Below are 22152 nucleotides of genomic sequence, written 5' to 3'. Positions count from 1 at the left end.
ATGAGTTTGGTCTGTTTATAGTATGCATGTTGAAGGGGTGTGTCGTCTACCGTCGTTCACATCCCACCATTCATTTCCGGAAGTCCTCAAAAAACGAGTGAACTCTTACTCACCTCATTTTGCTATAACATCTTTGGTCAAACAGACGATTACGTGAACCCAGAATGCATTGAACGTCAACAAACATGACTACACAGCTGGAATTAGCGTAGCTCATCATATAATCAGTACAACCTTCAAAAAAGTATTTTACACACATAATATGTGCCCATTACAATCTGTGCAAGATTCGGAATGCATGATTTGTCACCTAGATTTGAAAACATGTGAATAAAACCGTAAATACACAAATAATTGCCACACAAAACATTTTCTGATAGTGATTTATTGATACAAGTGGCGCGTGCCGGCAGTCAACCACGTACCCTCTCACTCTAAACCATTCAGTGTTGTTGTTTATGTATGTAGCTAGTGAGATGAGCTGAAGCATTAGCAATGTCTTTCAAAAGGAGACAACAAACAAATGTGGAAATTCTGGAGATTTTTTAAAATTCTGACAATGAGTCTGAGTATGAAAGTCAGGAATCAGATTCTGACAGTGACAGTGAGGAGCTGCCCCCCAACCTTGTAGCCATTGAGAACCCTGAATCTGAATTTCCCTTGTCCACTGACAAAGTCCCAGTTCCCTTTGAAGATGCTGGTGGTGATGGAGGCATACCAACAGTGGATGAAGTACAGGAGTTCTGTGGTAGCTGGAAGGCCACCAGTCATTTCACCCCTCCTGGCCCTGCTGTTTCACCCCTCCTGGCCCTGCTGTTTCACCCCTCCTGGCCCTGGTGTTTGCTTTGATGAGTCCCAGTCTGGAGTGCAACGCCCCTTGCCATTTCCAACTGAGGCAGAGTGCTTCAAGTTGTTTCTGACAGAGGAGCTGGTGGGAGACATAGTAGAGACCAATCGCTATGCCTTGGAGCTACAGGATAAGAGAGAGCCAGGAGTGGGGGACAACCACAATTAGTGAAATGTATACATTCCTGGTGACAGTAAAGACTGCTTTCTAGTTCTGCTGCTATGACTGCATTTCATCAACGCTACTACCATCCTAAATGACCCGTTATACAAAATAAGAAATGTTAACAGCTGGCAGTAAAGTGGCATGACAAACGAGACGTCCATGTCCTCTCCACTGTCCATACAGCAACCATGTCGGCCACAGGGAAGGTGGACCACCTGACGGGAGAGAGAAACAAACCAGACAGAGAAACATGAAACCAGACTGCGTGCTTGACTATTACCTCAAAATGGGGGCAGTGGATGATAAACAGCTTTGTGGAATGCACTCAGAAAACGACCAAGTGGTATAAGATATTTTTCAATTTTTCCAGGGTAGCGTCAAAATACAACATGCCAATACTTCTGACGCATTTAGCATTGTTTTACAGAACTAATAGAATAATGTAACTAGCTACATAAGCACGATTGAATATAACACCATAAAAGGTGAGTAACGTTACCTCGCGTGTCCGCGGTTATAAGGAATATATACAAATATATTATGCTCCATTCACACAGTGAGCTATAGTAGAAACGGTATAACACGACACAATAACGTAATTAGGCACTTACTTTGATAGAAACGCAGTCTTGATTTGAAGATGGGTGTCTGGAGTGACGCCTCTAGCACTGAGACGCTGTGCCACTTGGGAGTCATAAGGCCAGGGTAGCTTCAAAATACAACACATGCTAATACTTCCCTGACGCAATTAGCATTGTTTTCCAGAGCTAATAGGAGAATGTAGCTAGCTACCTAAGCATTGAGTATAACACCATAAATGTTATGAAATGAGTAACGTTACATCGCGTGTCCGCGGTTATAAGGAATATACACAAAAACATGATGCTACAGTAGAAACGACATAACACGACATGCAGAAACTATTATAACGTAATAAGGCACTTTGATAGAAACGCACACATTTCCAAAGGTATTATTGGTAACGAAAACAACTTTGATTTCGATGCAGGCGACAGGTGGAATAATATGAACACGTGTATGCAGGACGGCAGATGAGTAAATGTCCTGCACAAACAATTGAGAAGTGTTTGGGGAATTTTGTCCGGGTCAGAAATGTCAAAAAAATTAATTGGTCCGCAAAAGTAAAAATGACTACTTTTATGTGAATGAATGAGGCGGAACACACCTCATTTCAAACTGTTATTAGAAAATAAAAAACTTGTTAGAAATAATTTAAAATTGACAAATAAAAACAGGCTGCGTGCTTTTGTTTGAGGGCAGCGCGGATGAAATGTACTGTTACATAACAAACACATTCTGGAATGGAGAGAACGTTCTAATATCACGTGCATAAAAAAACTCACGCTGGGGCGACCGTTAGAGATATTTGGAACTCACGCATGAAAGGGTTAAGTAGGAGAACTTGCACAATTGGTGGCTGACTAAATACTTTTTTGCCCCACTGTAGCCCATCTGTAAATAGCCAATCCAACTACCTCATCCCCATATTGTTTTTGTTTGTTTGCTCCTTTGCACCCCAGTATCTCTACTTCCACATTCATCTTCTGCACATCTATCACTCCAGTGTTTAATTGCTAAATTGTAATTACTTTGCCACTACGGACTATTTCTTGCCTTACCTCCCCAATCTTACCTCTTTTTCACGCACTGTATATAGATTTTTTCTATTTCGTTATTTACTGTACATGTGTTTATTCCATGTGTAACTCTGTGTTGTTGTTTGTGTCGCACTGCTTTGCTCTATCTTGGCCAGGTCGCAGTTGTAAATTAGAACCTGTTCTCAACTGGCCTACCTGGTTAAATAAAGGTGAAATAAAATAAATAAAAATAAAAACATGGAGTTAGCAGAACTAATTGCTTTTTATGTTGAACGTCTAGTTTAAAGTGTCATTCTACCAAATCACATCAGTCTTCAGACCATCATTAATATACAGTAGGGTTTCCATAAACAGCAGTGCAGAGAAAGTACCCATGAGAAGCCTATTTCTCACATATCCAGTTGTCTAAAGAGGAACCCCGATAGTCATGCCATTCTCCTGATGAGTCATAAGAGATAACCACACAGCTCGAGTTACACCACCATCAGGCTGTCCATCCCGCCAATACCTGCAGTAGAAACAATACAGAGGTAGACTGGCCACTCTCTCAGAATCTAGAGTATGAACAACAAAGAAAATCAGTCCTACTCCTTAAGCTGTGGTCAGTGGTGTGCCGTTCACCAATTTCCAGATCCCCTCAACAACAGAGTCAGTCACACCAATCCAGACATGATTAACTGATTGAAACCCATTTATAAATGGCTATTGTTGTGACAGAAAACAATATTGTTAATACAAAGTCTCAACTGCTGTTATCTCTCTGTCTCTAACCAACATAGAGAGAGCGAGAAAGAGATATCGTTGTATACATAATGAACTATACATCTTAACATCGAAAAAAACAAACTATAAAAAGAGGAAGAAATAAACCACGGAACAGAATGAACAAGCGGGTTGAAGAGGAGGTTACACAAAACTGTCTGCTTTACTTGCTTCAATCCCAAATGGCACCCTATTTCCCTGTGTAGTGCCCTGTATAGAGAGTAGAGTGCCATTTGTGATACATCTCAATAGTCTCCTTCTTATTGGTGGTTTGAGCCTTGAAACATCCTGCCACCTGCTGTGGGCCACAGAGAACAGAGAAGGACCAGGCAAAGACACATCAGACCAACTACTCAACTACTACTCAGTCAGAAAGGTGATCATAAGTACGTTAATACTGTAAGCAAAAGTAAGTTAGAATCATAGATATTACAACAAGAGGTCAGACAGACTGAATTAGTTAATTCATTGATTCATTTGGATAATCATTGAAATACGGTGCAGTTAGTTAAGATGGTCGACTATGTCAATAAACAGGTTATTGAATTAAACAAGGTTATTGAAGAAAACGAGAACAGAGCAATGAGGAGAGTAAAGACTGAGACCCATCTCTCAGGTACGAACAAATCATTTCTCCCTCTCTCTCACACACACACACAAATACCACATAATCAACACTTTTTTATGGTTCAGTTGGTACGAGCGTGGGGTTCAAAACCTGCTGGTGTCACATACACCAAAATGTATGCATTCAATGTATTTATTTGGAACGCTTTGGAACTATTTAAATACGAAAACAATTTTTTAAACAACAACAAAGTGGACACCCTACCACTGTTTTTGGTAAACAGCTGAGGGATGGGGCTGGAGAAATGTAACCACTCTCGAATTCATAGACAGAGCTATGTATGCAAGGACTGAACATCCATAAGATCAAAATGATAGTTTTAACCATTTGAGGCTATAAAGTGTTAGTTTACAATCAATTGTTAACAGTTCCATCATAAAACAAGCTTATAGTTTGGGTTCTGATGGGTTAGACAGTTAAACTAAGCTCATGAGGCATAAATAATTTATATTATTCAATATATATATATATATATATATATATATCGCATACAAATACACATTAGCATATGTTATTGAGGGTGTAGTGAAATGCTTGTGTTCCTAGCTCCAACAGTGCAGTAATACTGTATCTAACAATACACAACAATATGTACAATTCTAAAAGTAAAATAATGGAATTAAGAAATATAGAAATATTAGAACGAGTAATGTCGGAGTCCGGAGTATAAATATATGATGGGATGTACAGTATAGACATTATGGACAGTATGTGGATAGAAAATATGGTATATCTGAAAAATACGTAGCATAGAATAATATATGTACAACAATAGTTGAATAGGATGGCCTTGACTAGAATACAGTATATACATATGAAATGGGTAAAACAGTATGTAAACATTATTAAAGTGTCCAGTGTTCCATTATTAAAGTGACAAGTGTTCCATGTCTATGTACATAGGGCAGCAGCCATGGTTGAGTAACCATGTGGTAGCAGGCTAGTGAAAGTGATGGCTATTTAACAGTCTGATGGCCTTGAGATAGAAGCTGTTTATCAGTCTCTCGCTCCCAGCACCTGTACTGACTTCGCCTTCTGGATGATAGCAGGGTTAACAGGCCGTGGTTCAGGTGAATGAGGTCTTTGATGAAGTTCTTGGATTTCCTGTGACACCGGGTGCTGCAGATGTCCTAAAGGGCAGGCAGTGTGCCCCCGGTGATGCGTTGGGCTGACCTCATCACCCTCTGGAAAGACATGATGCGGTTGCAGACGGTGCAGTGATACAGCCCGGCAGGATGCTCTCAATGGTGCATCTGTAAAAGTTTGTGAAGGTCTTAGTGACCGAGCTGAATTTCTGTTGAGCCTTCCTCACCACACTGTCTGTGTGGGTGGACCATTTCAGATCGCGCTGTTGCGGACAGTGCAGTTTCTGTATCAGGCGGTGATACAGTTTCTCTCAATGGTGCATCTGTAGAAGTTTGTGAAATTCTTAGGGGCCAAGACACATTTCTTTACCACCAGTCGCTGTTGTGACTTCTTCACCACACTATCTGTGTGGATGGACCATTTCAGGTTGTCAGTGATGTGCACACTGAGAAAGTCATGGGTGAACAGGGAGTACAGGAGGGGGCTGAGCAAGCACGCTTGTGGGGCCCATGTGTTGAGGATCAGCGTAGTAGAGGTGTTATTGCTTTGCTTCACTACCTGGGGGTGGCTTATCAGGAAGTCCAGGACCCAGTTGCACAGAGCAAGGTTCAGACCCAAGGTGCCAAGCTTAATGATGAGCTTGGAGGGTACTATTGTGTTGTAGGCTGAACTGTAGTCAATAAACAACATTATTACAAAGGTATTCCTCTTGTCCAGAAGTTATAGGGCATTGTGCAGTGCGATGGAGATTTCATTATCCATGGATCTATTGGGGTGGTATGCAAATTACAGTGGGTCTAGGATGTCAGGTAAGGTGGAGGTGATTTGATCCTTAACTAGCCTCTCAAAGCACTTCATGATGACAGAAGTGAGTGCTACGGGGCGATAGTTAACACGTTTAAATGTCTTACTCGCACGGAGAACGAGAACTCACAGTCCTCGGGAATCAATAGGTAAATATCATTAATTTAAAAGTCCCAAAAAATTGATGTAGCAATCGCTGATTGACCCTGTAATCACACTACAGCTATATTGTGTAATTTCGGTAATTTCTTCATACATTAGCTTCCTGTTTATCCCATTTGAGATGACTGCACTCTTGAGCAAACTGTTGCTGCCAACCCTCAATCGGGGGAAAACCAATGACGCAATGGAAATGTTTGGTTGTCAGAATTTGTATTATAATCGTTAGTGATGTGGGATGATGTGTGTTCTGTTTTAATGATATTGATTAGTGATGTAGAATGATGGTGTTGGTGTGCGTGCATGTGTGTGTGTGTCGGTGTGTCGGCGTGTGTGTGTGTTCCTCTGCAGATGGAAGAACAAGACTCTACAGGCTGGCTGCTGTGTGTTTTGGGATGCTGTGTATTCTACAAGTCATTCTCAACATCTCCCTAAAGCTAGCTTTCTGTGAGTGAGTGTCCTAAATTACACAATATCAGCGCTCTTCCATTTATAGTACAATACTTTTGACCAGGGCCCACAGGACTCTGGTCAAAAGTAGTGCAATACATAGAGTATAGGATGCCATTTGGGACCCTTTTCAATTTGGGACCCTAGGGTGCCATTTGGGACACTATTCCATGAATAGTGCATTCATTTTAACCAGTACCCATAGTGCAGGTATATAGTGGCTTGCGAAAGTATTCACCCTCCTTGGAATTTTTCCTATTTTGTTGCCTTACAACATAGATTTGGGGGGGGGGGTTGTATCATTTGATTTACACAACATGTAAACTGCTTTGAAGATGCTAAATATTTTTTATTGTGAAACAAACAAGAAATAACAAAAAAAAAACTGAACTTGAGCGTGCATAACTATTCACCCCCCAAAGTCAATACTTTGTAGAGCCACCTTTTGCAGCAATTACAGCTGCAAGTCTCTTGGGGTATGTCACTATAAGCTTGGCACATCTATCCACTGGGATTTTTGCCCATTCTTCAAGGCAAAACTGCTCCAGCTCCTTCAAGTTGGATGGGTTCCGCTGGTGTACAGCAATCTTTAAGTCATACCACAGATTCTCAATTGAGGTCTGGGCTTTGACTAGGCCATTCCAAAACATTTAAATGTTTCCCCTTAAATCAATCGAGTGTTGCTTTAGCAGTATGCTTAGGGTCATTGTCCTGCTGAAAGGTGAACCTCCATCCCAGTCTCAAATGTCTTGAAGACTGAAACAGGTTTCCCTCAAGAATTTCCCTGTGTTTAGCGCCATCAATCATTCCTTCAATTCTGACCAGTTTCTCAGTCCCTGGCTATGAAAAACATCCCCACAGCATGATGCTGCTACCACCATGCTTCACTGTGGGGATGTTGTTCTCGGGTGATGAGAGGTGTTGGGTTTGCGCCAGACATAGCGTTTTCCTTGATGGCCAAAAAGCTCAATTTTAGTCTCATCTGACCAGACTACCTAAATCCATATGTTTGGGGAGACTCCCACATACCTTTTGGCAAACACCAAACGTGTTTGCTTATTTTTTTCTGGCCACTCTTCCGTAAAGCCCAGCTCTGTGGAGTTTACGGCTTAAAGTGGTCCTATGGACAGATACTCCATAGGACCACTTGCAGCTCCTTCAGGGTTATCTTTGGTCTCTTTGTTGCCTCTCTGATTAATGCCCTCCTTGCCTGGTCCATGACTTTTGGTGGGCAGCCCTCTCTTGGCAGGTTTCTTGTGGTGTCATATTCTTTCCGTTTTTTAATAATGGATTTGCTCCATGGGATGTTAAAAGTTTGATATTTTTTTATAACCCAACCCTGATCTGTACTTCTCTACAACTTTGTCCCTGACCTTGGTCTTCATAGTGCCGCTTGCTTGGTGGTGCCCCTTGCTTAGTGGTGTTGCAGTCTCTGGGGCCTTTCAGAACAGGTGTATGTACACTGAGATCCTGTGACATATCATGTGACACTTAGATTGCACACAGGTGGACTTTATTTAACTAGTTATGTGACTTCTGAAGGTAATTGGTTGCACCAGATCTTATTTAGGGGCTTCAATGCAAAGGGGGTGAATACATGTACACGCACCACTTTTCAGTTATTTATTTTTTAGAATTTTTTGAAACAAGTCATTTTTTTCATTTCACTTCACCAATTTGGACTATTTTGTGTATGTCCATTACATGAAATCCAAATAAAAAACTACTTGCATCTAACATGTAGGTAGATACAGTAACTTCCTCTAAAACAGTTGTGAGAAACGGTCCTCTTATAACTGGCTATACTGTATCACACCCCTACCCACCATAATGTGTGTGTGTGTGTGTGTGTGCTTGAATGTGTGACTGTATGAGTACGTGTGTATGCCTTAAGTCCTACACCTGCTGTTTCCATGACATAGACTGACCAGGTGAATCCAGGGGAAAGCTATGATCCCTTATTGATGTCACTTGTTGAATCCACTTCAATCCGTGTAGATGAAGGGGAGGAGACAGTTAAAAAAAATATTTTTCAGCCTTGAGACAATTGAGACATGCATTGTGTATGTGTGCCATTCAGAGGGTGAATGGGCAAGACAAAATATTGAAGTGCATTTGAATAAGGTATGGTAGTAGGTGCCAGGCGCACCAGTTTGTGTCATGAACTGCAAAGCTGCTGGGTTTTTCACACTGAACAGTTTCCCATCTGTATCAAGAATGGTCCACTACCCAAACTACATGCAGCACACTTAACACAACTGTGGGAAGCATTGGAGTCTACTGGGCCAGCATCCCTGTGGAACGCTTTCGCCACCTTGTAGAGTCCATGCCTCGACGAATTGAGGCTGTTCTGAGGGGGGTGCAACTCAATATTAGGTAGATGTTCCTAATGTTTTGTACACTCAGTGAACATGTCTGTGTGTATGTGTGGGCATGTACACGTGTGTGTGTGTGCTCACACCAACTTTGCTATTTTGTTTGTTTTTTCAAAAATGTTGTAAGTCATTTCGTACATAATTTTGCTGCTACCGTCTCTTGTGACCGAAAATAGCTTCTGGACATCAGAACAGCAATTACTCACCTCGAACTGGGCGAATACGTTTTCTTTAATGAGTCCAACGCGAAGGATATGCTGCTTCCCGTATACCAGGCCCTCATCCCCGCTGTAACGATCGTCTGTGGTGGTAGAAGGATCGGACCAAAGCGCAGCGTGGTAAGTGTTCATGTCTTTAATATATATCCAAAAACTGAACACAGGAACAAAAACAATAAACGATGATCAAACGAAACATTACCGTGTGGTGACAAACACTGACACGGAAACAAACACCCACAAACCAAAAGTGAAACCCAGGCTACCTAAGTATGATTCTCAATCAGGGACAACGATTGACAGCTGCCTCTGATTGAGAATCATACCAGGCCGAACACAAAACCCCAACATAGAAAACACACATAGACTGCCCACCCCAACTCACACCCCGACCATACTAAATAAAGACAAAACAAAGGAAATAAAGGTCAGAAACGTGACACTAACCCCCCCCCCCACAAGGTGCGGACTCTGGACGCAAAACCTGAACCTATAGGGGAGGGTCTGGGTGGGCATCTGTCCGCGGTGGCGGCTCTGGCGCTGGACGTGGACCCCACTCCACCAATGTCTTTGTCCGCTTTCTTAGCGTCCTTTGAGCGCCGACCTTGGCCTGGGAACCCTAATAAAGGGCCCCACTGGACTGAGGAGCGCCTCTGGACTGAGGGACGCCTCTGGACTGAGGGGCGCCTCTGGACTGATGAAACTCCTCCGGACTGAGGGGTAGCTCAGGACTGAGGGGTAGCTCAGGACTGAGGGGTAGCTCAGGACTGAGGGGTAGCTCAGGACTGAGGGGTAGCTCAGGACTGAGGGGTAGCTCAGGACTGAAAAGCAGCTCCGGACTAAAAGGCAGCTCCGGACTGAGGGGCAGCTCCGGACTGAGGGGCAGCTCAGGACTGAGGGGTAGCTCAGGACTGAAGGGCAGCTTCAGACTGAAAGGCAGCTCCGGACTGAGGGGCAGCTCAGGACTGAAGGGCGGCTCTGGCGGCTCCTGACTGGCGGGCGGCTCTGGCGGCTCCTGACTGGCGGGCGGCTCTGGCGGCTCCTGACTGGCGGGCGGCTCTGGCGGCTCCAGACTGGCGGGCGGCTCTGGCGGCTCCTGACTGGCGGGCGGCTCTGGCGGCTCCTGACTGGCGGGCGGCTCTGGCGGCTCCTGACTGGCGGGCGGCTCTAGCGGCTCAGGACAGACGGGCGGCTCTAGCGGCTCAGGACAGACGGGCGGCTCTAGCGGCTCAGGACAGACGGGCGGCTCAGGCGGCGCTGGACAGACGGGCGGCTCAGGCGGCGCTGGACAAACGGGCAGCTCAGGCGGCGCTGGACAGACGGGAGACTCTGGCCTGCTGAGGTGCACAGGGTGAGTGCGTGGAGCAGGAACAGGGCATACTGGTCCCGGGAGGCGCACTGTAGGCCTGGTGCGTGGTGCCGGAACTGGTGGTACCGGGCTGGGAACACGCACCTCAGGGCGAGTGCGGGGAGCAGGAACAGGGCATACTGGACCCTGGAGGCGCACAGTAGGCCTGGTGCGTGGTGCCGGAACCGGTGGTACCGGGCTGTTGACACGCCCCACTGGGCGAGTGCGGGGAGCAGGAACAGGAGGCCTGGTACGTGGTGCCGGCACCGGAGGGCTGGTGCGAGGGGCTGCCACAGGAGAGCTGGTATGTGGGGCTGCCACAGGAGAGCTGGTGCGCTGAGCTGGCACAGGACGTGCAGGGCTAGGGAGGCGCACAGGAGGCCTGGTGCGTGGGGCTGGCATAGTCTTCACCTGATGGCTAGCACGCACCTCAGGACGAGTATGGAGAGCTGACTCAGGTGACATCAAATCCCCGACACGCTCCGTCGGGCGGATGTCGTGCCTCATGCACCAACACAGCGCCTCCCTCATAACTCTCTCCTCCAATCTCCCCATTAACTCCTTCACCGTCTCTGCTTCGCTCACCTCCAATACCGCCCTGACCGGCTCTGGTTCCATCCTTGGCTCCTTACGGTAAGCAGGGGGAGTTGGCTCAGGTCTGACTCCTGACTCTGCCACACTCTGTGCCCCCTCCTCAAGAACTTTTTGGGGCTGCCTCTCGGGCTTCCAGCCGCGCTGCCGCGCTAGCTTCTCATAATGCCGCCTCTCGGCTTTCGCTGCCTCCAGCTCTGCCTTGGGGCGGCAATATTCACCCGGCTGTGCCCATGGTCCCTTGCCGTCTAATATTTCCTCCCAAGTCCATCTCTCCAGGTATCGCTGCCTCTCCTGCTGCTGCTGCCTGTTACCACGCTGCTTGGTCCTTTGGTGGTGGGTGTTTCTGTAACGGCTGTCGTCCTCTTCATCTGAGGAGGAGAAGTTTGAAGGATCGGAGGACCAATGCGCAGCGTGGTAAGTGTCCATAACGCTTATTTTAAAACATAAACTGAACACCATGAAATACAAAACAATAAATGTGAACATGAACGAAACCGAAACAGTACCGTGTGGCAAAAGAAAACTCACACGGAAACAAACACCCACACCCCCAACAGAAAACAGGCTACCTAAATATGGCTCCCAATCAGAGACAATGACAAACACCTGCCTCTGATTGAGAACCATATCAGGCCAAACGAAAACACCACATAGAAACAGAAAACATAGAACCCACCCAACTCACGTCCTGACCAACACTAAAACAAAGAAAATACAAAAGAACTAGGGTCAGAACGTGACACCCTGTATATAGCCTCGTTATTGTTATGAACATTTTGTGTGTTACCTTTCTATTGATTCCAAAAAATATATAATTTAGTTTTTTTAGTAAATATTTTATTGTCGTGATGTTGTATTAGTTAATGTGATGACTGCTGCTCATCGAATGATTAACGGTTTATAATTGCGTGATTAAATGAATCAGGCAATTATTAACTGATTAACCTGGGGCACCATGGGAAAATTCATTTTATTGAGTTTCTATTTCCCAAATTAACTCAAATTATATCAGAATATCGATTTTACAACAGTCGCTAATTAATCAATTTCCTCTACAGTCTCATTCTGAACGTCGCTAATCCGGGAATCTGCACAAACCCGAGTCCCACCATTGAGTTCGTACCACACCAATTTTAGTTGATCATTTATTTACTAGAAAGCCAAAATGATAATAAAAGATACAAAAACACAGTCTAGGCTATTGATTAGAATTTAGTACAATGGGCCAACACACTATGACGCGTGTTACCCAAAATGGGGATTTAAAATGGGGATTTAGTACACTAGAGAAATATAAATTTGGGTGCATTTGTCAGCTATACTTATTTTAACCCTAGCCTTGCCCCGAACTGCCGCTCTTATGGGTTAGAATATAATGATGTAATTACGTGTTTAAGGTCTCCGGTGTGAAACTTCGCCTGGGCCGTTTAGGCTTCAAGAAATGACGCACTTCTCTGGTGCTACTCTATGGTTGTCCTCACGATGTGAATGTCCTTTTGGCTTAATAGTCTGATTCCTCGCCCTTGTTCTGAAAGGGGTCTTCTGATGACAGCCAGCCCTGTAGCTCAGGGCTCACAGCGTAGGAATGAAAGCAGTGTAGGTACACGATTTGATTGAGAGTGGTGAAATGGAAAGTCCTGCTTGAATTCACCCTTTAAGACGCAGTTACTCATCCGTAGCATGGGTAGAAAAGGATTCCTTTGTCTTCAACCTCGTGTTGCGTTTTGGGTTCGTTGACTACTCAGACCTTTGCTGCAGCTCAGGTCACTTAGTCTGATATGTTAATTCTTAACTCACATGTCTTATACCCTCGGGTCAGAAGTGGGCGTGACCGCCTTTAGGGCAATTCTCTGGGCGTACCAAGTTATGAGGCAAGGTCTAGATTTTACTCAGATCCAATTTAGACAACTAACTTCACATTTCATCTTTAAAAAAACATTCTCTTTGATTTGGACATTTTCCACACAACGTACAATGTATAAACATTAAGCACATATTAGGAAAACTCTTAAAGTTACAATGTTTTCGTTATAACGTTGTCCTTTGACTTTTAATAACATAACAAAAATGACATTCATTTTCATATTCCATCTATCGTCATTACCACCATTGTGGCTGACGAAACCATTGTTCCAAAGTCCATTTATTGCATGTTTAATGTTCTGAGGCCGGTTCTCCATAGTGAGAGGACAAAGGAATTTTGTCTGTGGCCTAAGATTTACAATGGGCGTGAGGGGTCATAAAACCCCCCACATCCTCATACCCCTAGATCTCTCCTCCTCTGTTGGGGTGAGAGATAATCTGTACGGTTGTGGTCTCCTGTAACCTGACCTGATCAGAACAGTCATGACATTATTAACTTTAATTGTTGGTTAAGGTCTTGTAAGTTAGCATTGCACGGTAAGGTCTACTACACCTGTTGTATTTCAAAACTATGACTAGAGAGACACTGTCAACTAATATAGCAAGAAGCTGCTGTTTTTATGAGTGAGTTCATGTTTGTCAACACTTTATTCAACACTTTATTCAACACTTTAATAAGCCATGAAACGCCCTCTCCCTATCCACTCGCGCTACAAAGTGTATCGATAGACATGCGTTGTTATTAGCAGATTGTGTCTTTCTAACATCGAGGAGTATTTCACGCTCTCTGGTTAAATGAGTAACAACGTAAATTGGTGCATGAGGCAGAAATAATAAAGTGCGACTTGAGTTTTGCCATCAGTTGGAAGACAGTGTCCCTTTTTGGTCTCTCTCAAAAAATAAGATCTCTCTCTCTGTCTCTCTCTCTCTCCGTCGGTCTCTCTCTCTCTCTCTCGCTCTCTCTCTCCATCCAATGAAACTGACTAAGTTGCGTAGGCTTATGTTTATCTCAATAATCATTGTTCAACCTCATTTAAAAAGTTTTTGATAAAACGTTGAAGATCTAAAATTGTTTTAAAGGTACAAATCCAACATGTTTTATACAAGGGTTTTCTATGTTGGAGATTGGTTACAATGACTCAAATTTCACCCTCAAAACAACAGTTGATAACTTTTTTCAAATGTATTTTCCATGTAGAATCCACGTCACAATACATTAACAAATTATGTTGAAACAAGGTTGATTAACCAGTGTGTACGCACTGGGGAGACTCGATCATCTGTTATTTGGAGTGGTGAAATCTTCCCTCAGACAGCTAAGATGCTGGTGCTGTAGCTCTCTCTCTGCTGTGGTTTTCAGTGCTTTTCCGACACATTTTTTCATGTTCCTCTGTGTGTGACGTCTATGCCTCCTGCCTCTAGCTGGTAAACAAGCTTTGGATCTCTTAAACACCTTGTCATAGAGATACAGAGTGGCATTTTCACTGAACACGGAATCCTCTTTTTACAAATAGACTATTTTCAACACAAATAGAAAAGCCAACATATTTATTTAAGTGGCTCTGGTAGGGGTAGGAAAATGTATTTGGAATATATTAGCGCTTTGCTTTGGTGTGGAGAAGTGATAATGTGTGTTACTTTCAAGTCCATGAAGTTGAAATTTAAAAGCAAGTAGGGTCTATATGTGACAAAGTATAGAACTGCTGTATTTATTAATGTGTACATAGATGTATTTACAGAAAAATTAAATGCGAGTGCAAGCATATTGCCTTCCCAGTTTGGAGATGGAAATTTGAGAATTCCATATCTCACTTAAATGTATTCTACAGCCACACTGTTAAAATGTCACGTTCTGACCTTAGTTCCTTTTTTATGTCTTTAGTTTAGTTTGGTCAGAGCGTGAGTTGGGGTGGGCATTCTATGTTGTTTTTCCTATGTTTTGTTCTGTTGTTCTATTTCTATGTGTTTGGCCTAGTATGGTTCTCAATCAGAGGCAGGTGTCAGTCTGATTGGGAGCCATATTTAGGTAGCCTGTTTTCCTTTGTGTTTTGTGGGTGGTTCTTTTCTGTTCTGTGTTTTGTTTCACCCTACAGGAATGTTCGATTGTTGTTTTATTGTTTTTGTTCAGTGTTCTTTATTCGTATTAAAAAAATATGGACACTTACCACGCTGCGCATTGGTCCTCCTCTTCTTCCAACCACGACGAGCGTTACAGAACCACCCACCAACCAAGGACCAAGCAGCGTGGTAAATGTTTTTTTTGGGGGGGGACACACGGGGAGTGTGGCGGAGTCAGGTTGGAGACCTGAGCCCACTCCTCGTGCTTATTGTAAGCAGCGAGTTACTGGTCAGGCACCATGTTATGCGGTTAAGCGCACGGTGTCGTCAGTACGCGCCCATAGCCCGGTGCGCTATAGGACAGCCCCCCGAAAGTGTCATGCGAGTGTGGGCATCCAGCCAGGGCGTATTGTGCCGGCTCAGCGTGTCTGGTCTCCGGTACGCTGTTTCGGTCCAGGGTATCCTGCGCCGGCTCTGCGTGCTGTGTCTCCGGGGCGCTGGGAGGGTGCAGTGCGTCCTATGCCTGCGCTCCGCTTGTGCCGGGCGAATGTGGGAATTGAGCCTAAGGGAGAGGTGCGCGTAGTATGCACCAGATCTCCAGTGCTCACCCACAGCCCGGTTCAACCTGTGCCTGCACTCTGGAGGGTCCGGGCTAGAGTAGTCATCCAGCCTGGGGGAGTGGTGCCAAGGCTGCGCACCAGAGCTCCAGTGCTCCCCCACAGCCCGGTCCTTCCGGTGCCTCCTCCAAGCACCAGGCCTCCTGTAGGTCTCCCCAGCCTGGTGGGTCCTGTGGCAGCCCCACGCACCAGGCTGTCTCTCCGTCTCCTCCCTCCAGGTTCTCTCTCCAGACCTGAGCCGCCCGTCTGTCCTGAGCTGCCGAAGCCGCCCGTCTGTCCTGAGCCACCGGAGCCGCCCGTCTGTCATGAGCCGCCGGAGCCGCCCGTCTGTCCTGAGCCGCCTGAGCCGCCCATCTGTCCTGAGCCGCCTGAGCCGCCCTTCAGTCAGGAGCCGCCTGAGCCGCCCTTCAGTCAGGAGCCGCCTGAGCCGCCCTTCAGTCAGGAGCCGCCTGAGCCGCCCTTCAGTCAGGAGCCGCCTGAGCCTCCCTTCAGTCAGGAGCCGCCTGAGCCGCCCTTCAGTCAGGAGCCGCCTGTCAGTCCAGAGGCGCCAGTCAGTCCAGAGGCGCGCTCTACTAGGGTCTCCAATCCGGGGTCGGTGGCGAGGGTCGCCGCTCCTAAGGTGTCACAGAAGTGGGCCGAGACTATGGTGGAGTGGGGTCCTCGTCCCGCTCCAGAGCCGCCACCGCGGTAAATGCCCACCCAGACCCTCCGTTATAGGTTCAGGTTACATTTGGGGGGGGTACTGTCACGTTCTGACCTTAGTTCCTTTTTTATGTCTTTATTTTAGTTTGGTCAGAGCGTGAGTTGGGGTGGGCATTCTATGTTTTTCCTATGTTTTGTTCTGTTATATTTCTATGTGTTTGGCCTAGTATGGTTCTCAATCAGAGGCAGGTGTCAGTCGTTGTCTCTGATTGGGAGCAATATTTAGGTAGCCTGTTTTCCTTTGTGTTTTGTGGGTGGTTATTTTCTGTTCTGTGTTTTGTTTTACCCTACAGAACTGTTCGTTTGACGTTTTATTGTTTTTGTTCAGTGTTCATTATTCGTATTAAAACAATATGGACACTTACCACGCTGCGCATTGGTCCTCCTCTTCTTCCAACCACGACGAGCGTTACATAAAACTTCTTACGGCTGAGATCCCGTTAACGGGATCGACTTGACAACAGCCAGTGAAAGTGCAGGGTGCCAAATTCAAAGAACAGAAATCTCTTGTTAGATAATGCGGTCGGCATTTGATTGTAAGGAATTCTAGGTCAGGTGAACAAAAGGACTTGAGTTCCTGTATGTTGTTATGATCACACCACGACTCATTAATCATAAGGCATACACCCCCACCCTTCTTCTTACCAGAGAGATGTTTGTTTCTGTCGGCGCGATGCGTGGTTAAACCAGGTGGCTGTACCGACTCTGATAACGTACCCCAAGTGAGCCATGTTTCCGTGAAACAGAGAATGTTACAATCTCTGATGTCTCTCTGGAAGGCAACCCTTGCTCGGATTTCGTCTTCCTTGTTGTCAAGAGACTGGACATTGGCAAGTAGTATACTCGAGAGCGGTGGGCGATGTGCCCATCTACGGAGGTGGCGCCGGAGTCAAGTCGCCTGTGCTCAGGTCTGTTCAACGCTGGTCTGACCAATCTGATTACACGCTTCAAGATTGCTTCGATCACGTGGACTGGGATATGTTGCGGATAGCGTCGAACAACAACATTGATGTATACCCTGATTCGGTGAGCAATTCTCTTAGCAAGTGCATCGGTGATGTTGTAACCACGGCAAATATTAAAACCTTCACCAACCAGAAACCGTGGATTGATGGCAGCATTTGCGCAAAACTGAAAGCGCGAACCACTGCTTTTAATCAGGGCAAGGCGACCGGAAACATGACCGAACACAAAACGTGCAGCTATTCCCTCCGCAAGCAATCAAACAAGCTAAGCGTCAGTATAGAGACAAAGTAGTCGCAATTCAATGGCTCAGACACGAGAGGTATGTGGCAGGGTCTACAGTCAATCACGGACTACAAAAAGACAACCAGCCCCGTCACGGACCCCGATGTCTTGCTCCCATACAAACTAAACAACTTCTTTGCTCGCTTTGAGGACAATACAGTGCCACCGACACGGCCCTCTAACAAAACCTGCGGGCTCTCCTTCACCGCAGCCAACGTGAGTAAAACATTTAAACGTGTTAACCCTCGCAAGGCTGTGGGTCCAGAAGTCATCCCTAGCCGTGTCCTCAGAGCATGCGCAGACCAGCTGGCTGGTGTGTTTACGGACATATTCAATGAATCCCTATCCCAGTCTGCTGTTCCCACATGCTTCAAGAGGGCCACCATTGTTCCTGTTCCCAAGAAAGCTAAGGTAACTGAGCTAAATGACTATCGCCCCGTAGCACTCACTTCCGTCATCATGAAGTGCTTTGAGAGACTAGCCACCCCAGGTGGTGAGGGTAGGAAACAACATCTCCACCCCGCTGATCCTCAACACTGGGGCCTCCCCGCTGATCCCTGTTCATCCATGACTGCGTGGCCATGCACGCCTCCAACTCAATCATCAAGTTTGCTGACGACACTACAGTGGTAGGCTTGATTACCAACAACGACGAGACGGCCTACAGGGAGGAGGTGAGGGCCCTCGGAGTGTGGTGTCAGGAAAATAACCTCACACTCAACGTCAACAAAACAAAGGAGATGATTGTGGACTTCAGGAAACAGTAGAGGGAGAACCCCCCTATCCACATCGACGTGACAGTACTGGAGAAGGTAGAAAGTTTTAAGTTCCTTGGTGTACATATCACAGACAAACTGAAATGGTCCACCCACACAGACAGCGTGATGAAGAAGGCGCAACAGCGCCTTTTCAACCTCAGGAGGCTAAAGAAATTTGGCTTGTCACCAAAAACACTCAAAAACTTTTGAGAAAAATGACAATCTCTCTCTATTTCTCTCTTGCTTCTCCTTCATTTTGGAAGAAATACATTTGTTCAAAACAGTTTAACCTCTAATTCCTCCCAAACCCGGATCCGGGAGCACCCCCCACAGTAAAAAAGCTGACTAGCATAGCCTAGCATAGCGTCACAAGTAAATACTAGCATCTAAATATCATTAAATCACAAGTCCAAGACACCAGATGAAAGATACACATCTTGTGAATCCAGCCATCATTTCTGATTTTTAAAATGTTTTACAGGGAAGACACAATATGTAAATCTATTAGCTAACCACGTTAGCAAAAGACACCATTTTTTTACTCCATCAGTAGCTATCACAAATTCGACCAAATAAAGATATAAATAGCCACTAACCAAGAAAAAACTTCATCAGATGACAGTCTGATAACATATTTATTGTATAGCATATGTTTTGTTAGAAAAATGTGCATATTTCAGGTATAAATCATAGTTTACCATTGCAGCCACTATCACAAAACTCACCAAAGCGACTAGAATAACTACAGAGAGCAACGTGTATTACCTAATTACTCATCATAAAACATTTCTTAAAAATACACAGCGTACAGCAATTGAAATACACAGATCTTGTGAATCCAGACAATATTTCAGATTTTCTAAGTGTTTTACAGCGAAAACACAATATAACGTTATATTAGCTTACCACAATAGCAAACATCACAACAGCATTGATTCAAGCAAAAACATAGCGATTAGTATAAGTCACCAAAATATATTAATTTTTTCACTAACCTTCTCAGAATTCTTCAGATTTACATTTACATTTAAGTCATTTAGCAGACGCTCTTATCCAGAGCGACTTACAAATTGGAAAGTTCATACATATTCATCCTGGTCCCCCCGTGGGGAATGAACCCACAACCCTGGCGTTGCAAGCGCCATGCTCTACCAACTGAGCCACACGGGACCAGATGACAGTCTTATAACATCATATTACACAATGCATATAGAGTTTGTTCGAAAATGTGCATATTTAGCGGCACAAATCGTGGTTATACAATGAGAATAGTGTCCAAAACTTAGAGCAATCTGTCCGGCGCCATCTTGGAGAAGCACCTATTCTAATCAAAGACTATTCATAAACTTGACTAAAAAATACAAGTTGGACAACAAATGAAAGATAAATTAGTTCTTAATGCAATCGCTGTGTTAGATTTTTAAAATTAACGTTACTAGACATACAGTGTGCGTTACAGCCAGACCAGTGCCTGCAAAAATGGCGACCAAACACTTTTACATTTTTCCACATAAATACGGAATAACATCATAAATAGCTCTTACTTTTGGACGAGCTTCCATCAGAATCTTGGGCAAGATGTCCTTTGTCCAAAAGAATCGTTGCACGGTCCTAAAACGTCCTCTTCACCTTTGGAATTAGCAGCTAACAATAGCTATGTCGCACAGACATGCCCAAACGTCAAAGCGCAATACTAAGGAAATACCGAAAATAGCAATATACTCGCATAAACTGATATAACTCGGTTTAAAATAACTTCGTTATGATGTGTCTAACACCTATATCGAATTAAATTACAGACGGACATATATAAGGCCTAAAACGAGAGCGTTTGAGCATGCCATCCTGATGTCCTCTTCTGCGTCTTGACGAGCGTCGAAAAGAGCGGACACTGCATGTTATGGCCTTTTATAAGCTCTGAGAGCTACGTAGACACTCCATTCCACTTCTCATTGGTTACTGACATCCAGGGGAAGGCGGGTGCAGTTCATGTCGACCCATAGGACACATACAGAGCTTTAAACTGATCTGAGAACAGAGCCTCGTTTTCAGACCTTCGCAGTTCCTGTCATGGATTTCGCTGCAGATGGGTTCTGGTTCACCCACAGACATAATTCAAACGGTTTTAGAAACTAGAGATTGTTTTCTATCCAATAGTAATAATAATATGCATATTGTACGAGCAAGAATTGAATACGAGGCAGTTTAATTTGGGAACGCTAAATGTCGAAGTTGAAACAGCACCCCCTGTAGTGTCAAGAGGTTAACTATTGTCTTTTTCTCTCTTTGAGTCAATTACTCACCACATTTTATACACTGCATTACTAGCTAGCTGTAGCTTATGCGTTCAGTACTATATTAAATATCTGATCCTTTGATTGGGTGGACAACTTGTCAGTTCATGCTGCAAGAGCTCTGATAGGCTGGAGGATGTCCTCCAGAAGTTGTCATAATTACTGTTAAGTCTATGAAAGGGGGTGAGAATCATGAGCCTCCTAGGATTTGTATTGAAGTCAATGGGCCCAGAGGAGGACGGAAGCAAGCTATCCTCCGGCTACACAATGGTGCTACCCTACAGAGTGCTGTTGAGGCTACTGTAGACCTTCTTTGCAAAATAGTGTGCTTTAATCAATTGTTTGATGACGTGATTATATTTAGTATAGTTTTCTATAAAAAGGATCATGTTTTACAATTACATTTTTTATTAAGTTCACTGAGGAGGATTTGTATTGTTTTATTTTTTTAATTTAACCTTTATTTAACTAGGCAAGTCAGTTAAGAACAAATTCTTATTTACAATGCCGCCTACCGCGGCTGAACCCGGACAACGCTGGGCCAATTGTGCACCGCCCTCTTTGACTCCCAATCATGGCCAGATGTGATAGAGCCTAGATTCGAACCAGGGACTGGGATGAAGTGCCGAAGTCAAGTCACAAAATACTGAAGTCAAGTCACATACTATAAGTATCAACAGTCTGCGGTGCTCTTCCACCCTCTCTGTCATATGTAGTAGAAAGATTATCGATCCACTATGTACCCCAGCAGCATAATGTGTAATATTGGTCCTCTGACGACCACAAAGACCAGTGACACTCAAATGAATTGTCAAAAATATGATAAACCTCTAGAAGAAAAGAAGAAGTTGAGTTCGAAACTTCATAAACCTCCCATGATGTTCTCTGAAGCAACTTTTATACCTTAATGCAAAGAAAGTACAAATAGATTTAAAATGACCTTAGAGATAAAGACTTGATAGAAGTGAGAAAAAAGTGGGGACAAATTGTAGAAAATGAATACCTCTCTGGATGGTGCTCCAGTAATTTACCATGCAATGATGATGCCTCTTTTTCTCCAGTTTCTTTCCACCTTCCCTCACTATATACTTAAATTGAATTGTTTCATTTCTGCCTCAAACTGCAATGCAGGAAGGGGAGAATGGAGCACAGTGGTGGCAGTCATATATATAGTGCCTCTAGACAGGAGAGGGGAAACTAATTTGCTGAGAGAGGTGCTCCTATGGAGGAAAGACAATCATTATATAGTATCACAGACAGAGCCCTGCCTGTAATGCACCGCTCTTTCTCCCTCCCAGCCAATGGCAAGGTTGAGGCCCCTGCCCTCGTCCATGGGACTGGAGTACTGTGCGGGACAGACACTTCTCACAGCGTGTGTCTGTGTCTGATGAATGGTCCTCCAGCCAAGCTTTCTGTTGTTGAGCCAGCTAGAACAGAAGGCTCAAGGGCAGTGGACGGGGAGGTTAGTGGTGGCTCATGGTGGGCTAGTCTAAAGAACAAAAGAGATGGGAGTCTTTGGTAGGCTTCATGAAGAGATCATCACACGCAATCCCTACA

The 22152-nt window shown here is 44.6% G+C and overlaps 1 protein-coding gene and 1 long non-coding RNA gene across 2 annotated transcripts; one reads left to right on the top strand and one right to left on the bottom strand.

Moving 5' to 3' along the window:
• Positions 1-367: 367 nt before the first annotated feature.
• On the bottom strand, positions 368-2825 carry LOC139536046 (uncharacterized). Its single transcript, XR_011667249.1, has 2 exons — positions 1624-2825; positions 368-1227 (listed from the first exon to the last, which is right to left on the bottom strand). It is a non-coding gene; the product is annotated as an uncharacterized lncRNA (long non-coding RNA).
• Positions 2826-3679: 854 nt separating this feature from the next.
• LOC139536045 (homeobox protein ESX1-like) lies at positions 3680-17261 on the top strand. Its single transcript, XM_071336165.1, has 3 exons — positions 3680-3769; positions 3949-4009; positions 15812-17261. Exons 2-3 carry the CDS (start codon positions 3976-3978, stop codon positions 16282-16284), a joined length of 507 nt encoding a protein of 168 aa, XP_071192266.1. The 5' UTR covers positions 3680-3769; positions 3949-3975; the 3' UTR covers positions 16285-17261.
• The last annotated feature ends 4891 nt before the right edge of the window (positions 17262-22152 follow it).

The sequence above is a fragment of the Salvelinus alpinus genome, chromosome 12 (assembly GCF_045679555.1).
Source record: "Salvelinus alpinus chromosome 12, SLU_Salpinus.1, whole genome shotgun sequence".
Taxonomy (NCBI): Eukaryota; Metazoa; Chordata; class Actinopteri; order Salmoniformes; family Salmonidae; genus Salvelinus; species Salvelinus alpinus.
Note: the sequence above shows the minus strand (reverse complement) of the source record. Positions and strands in the feature narration are given on the sequence as shown.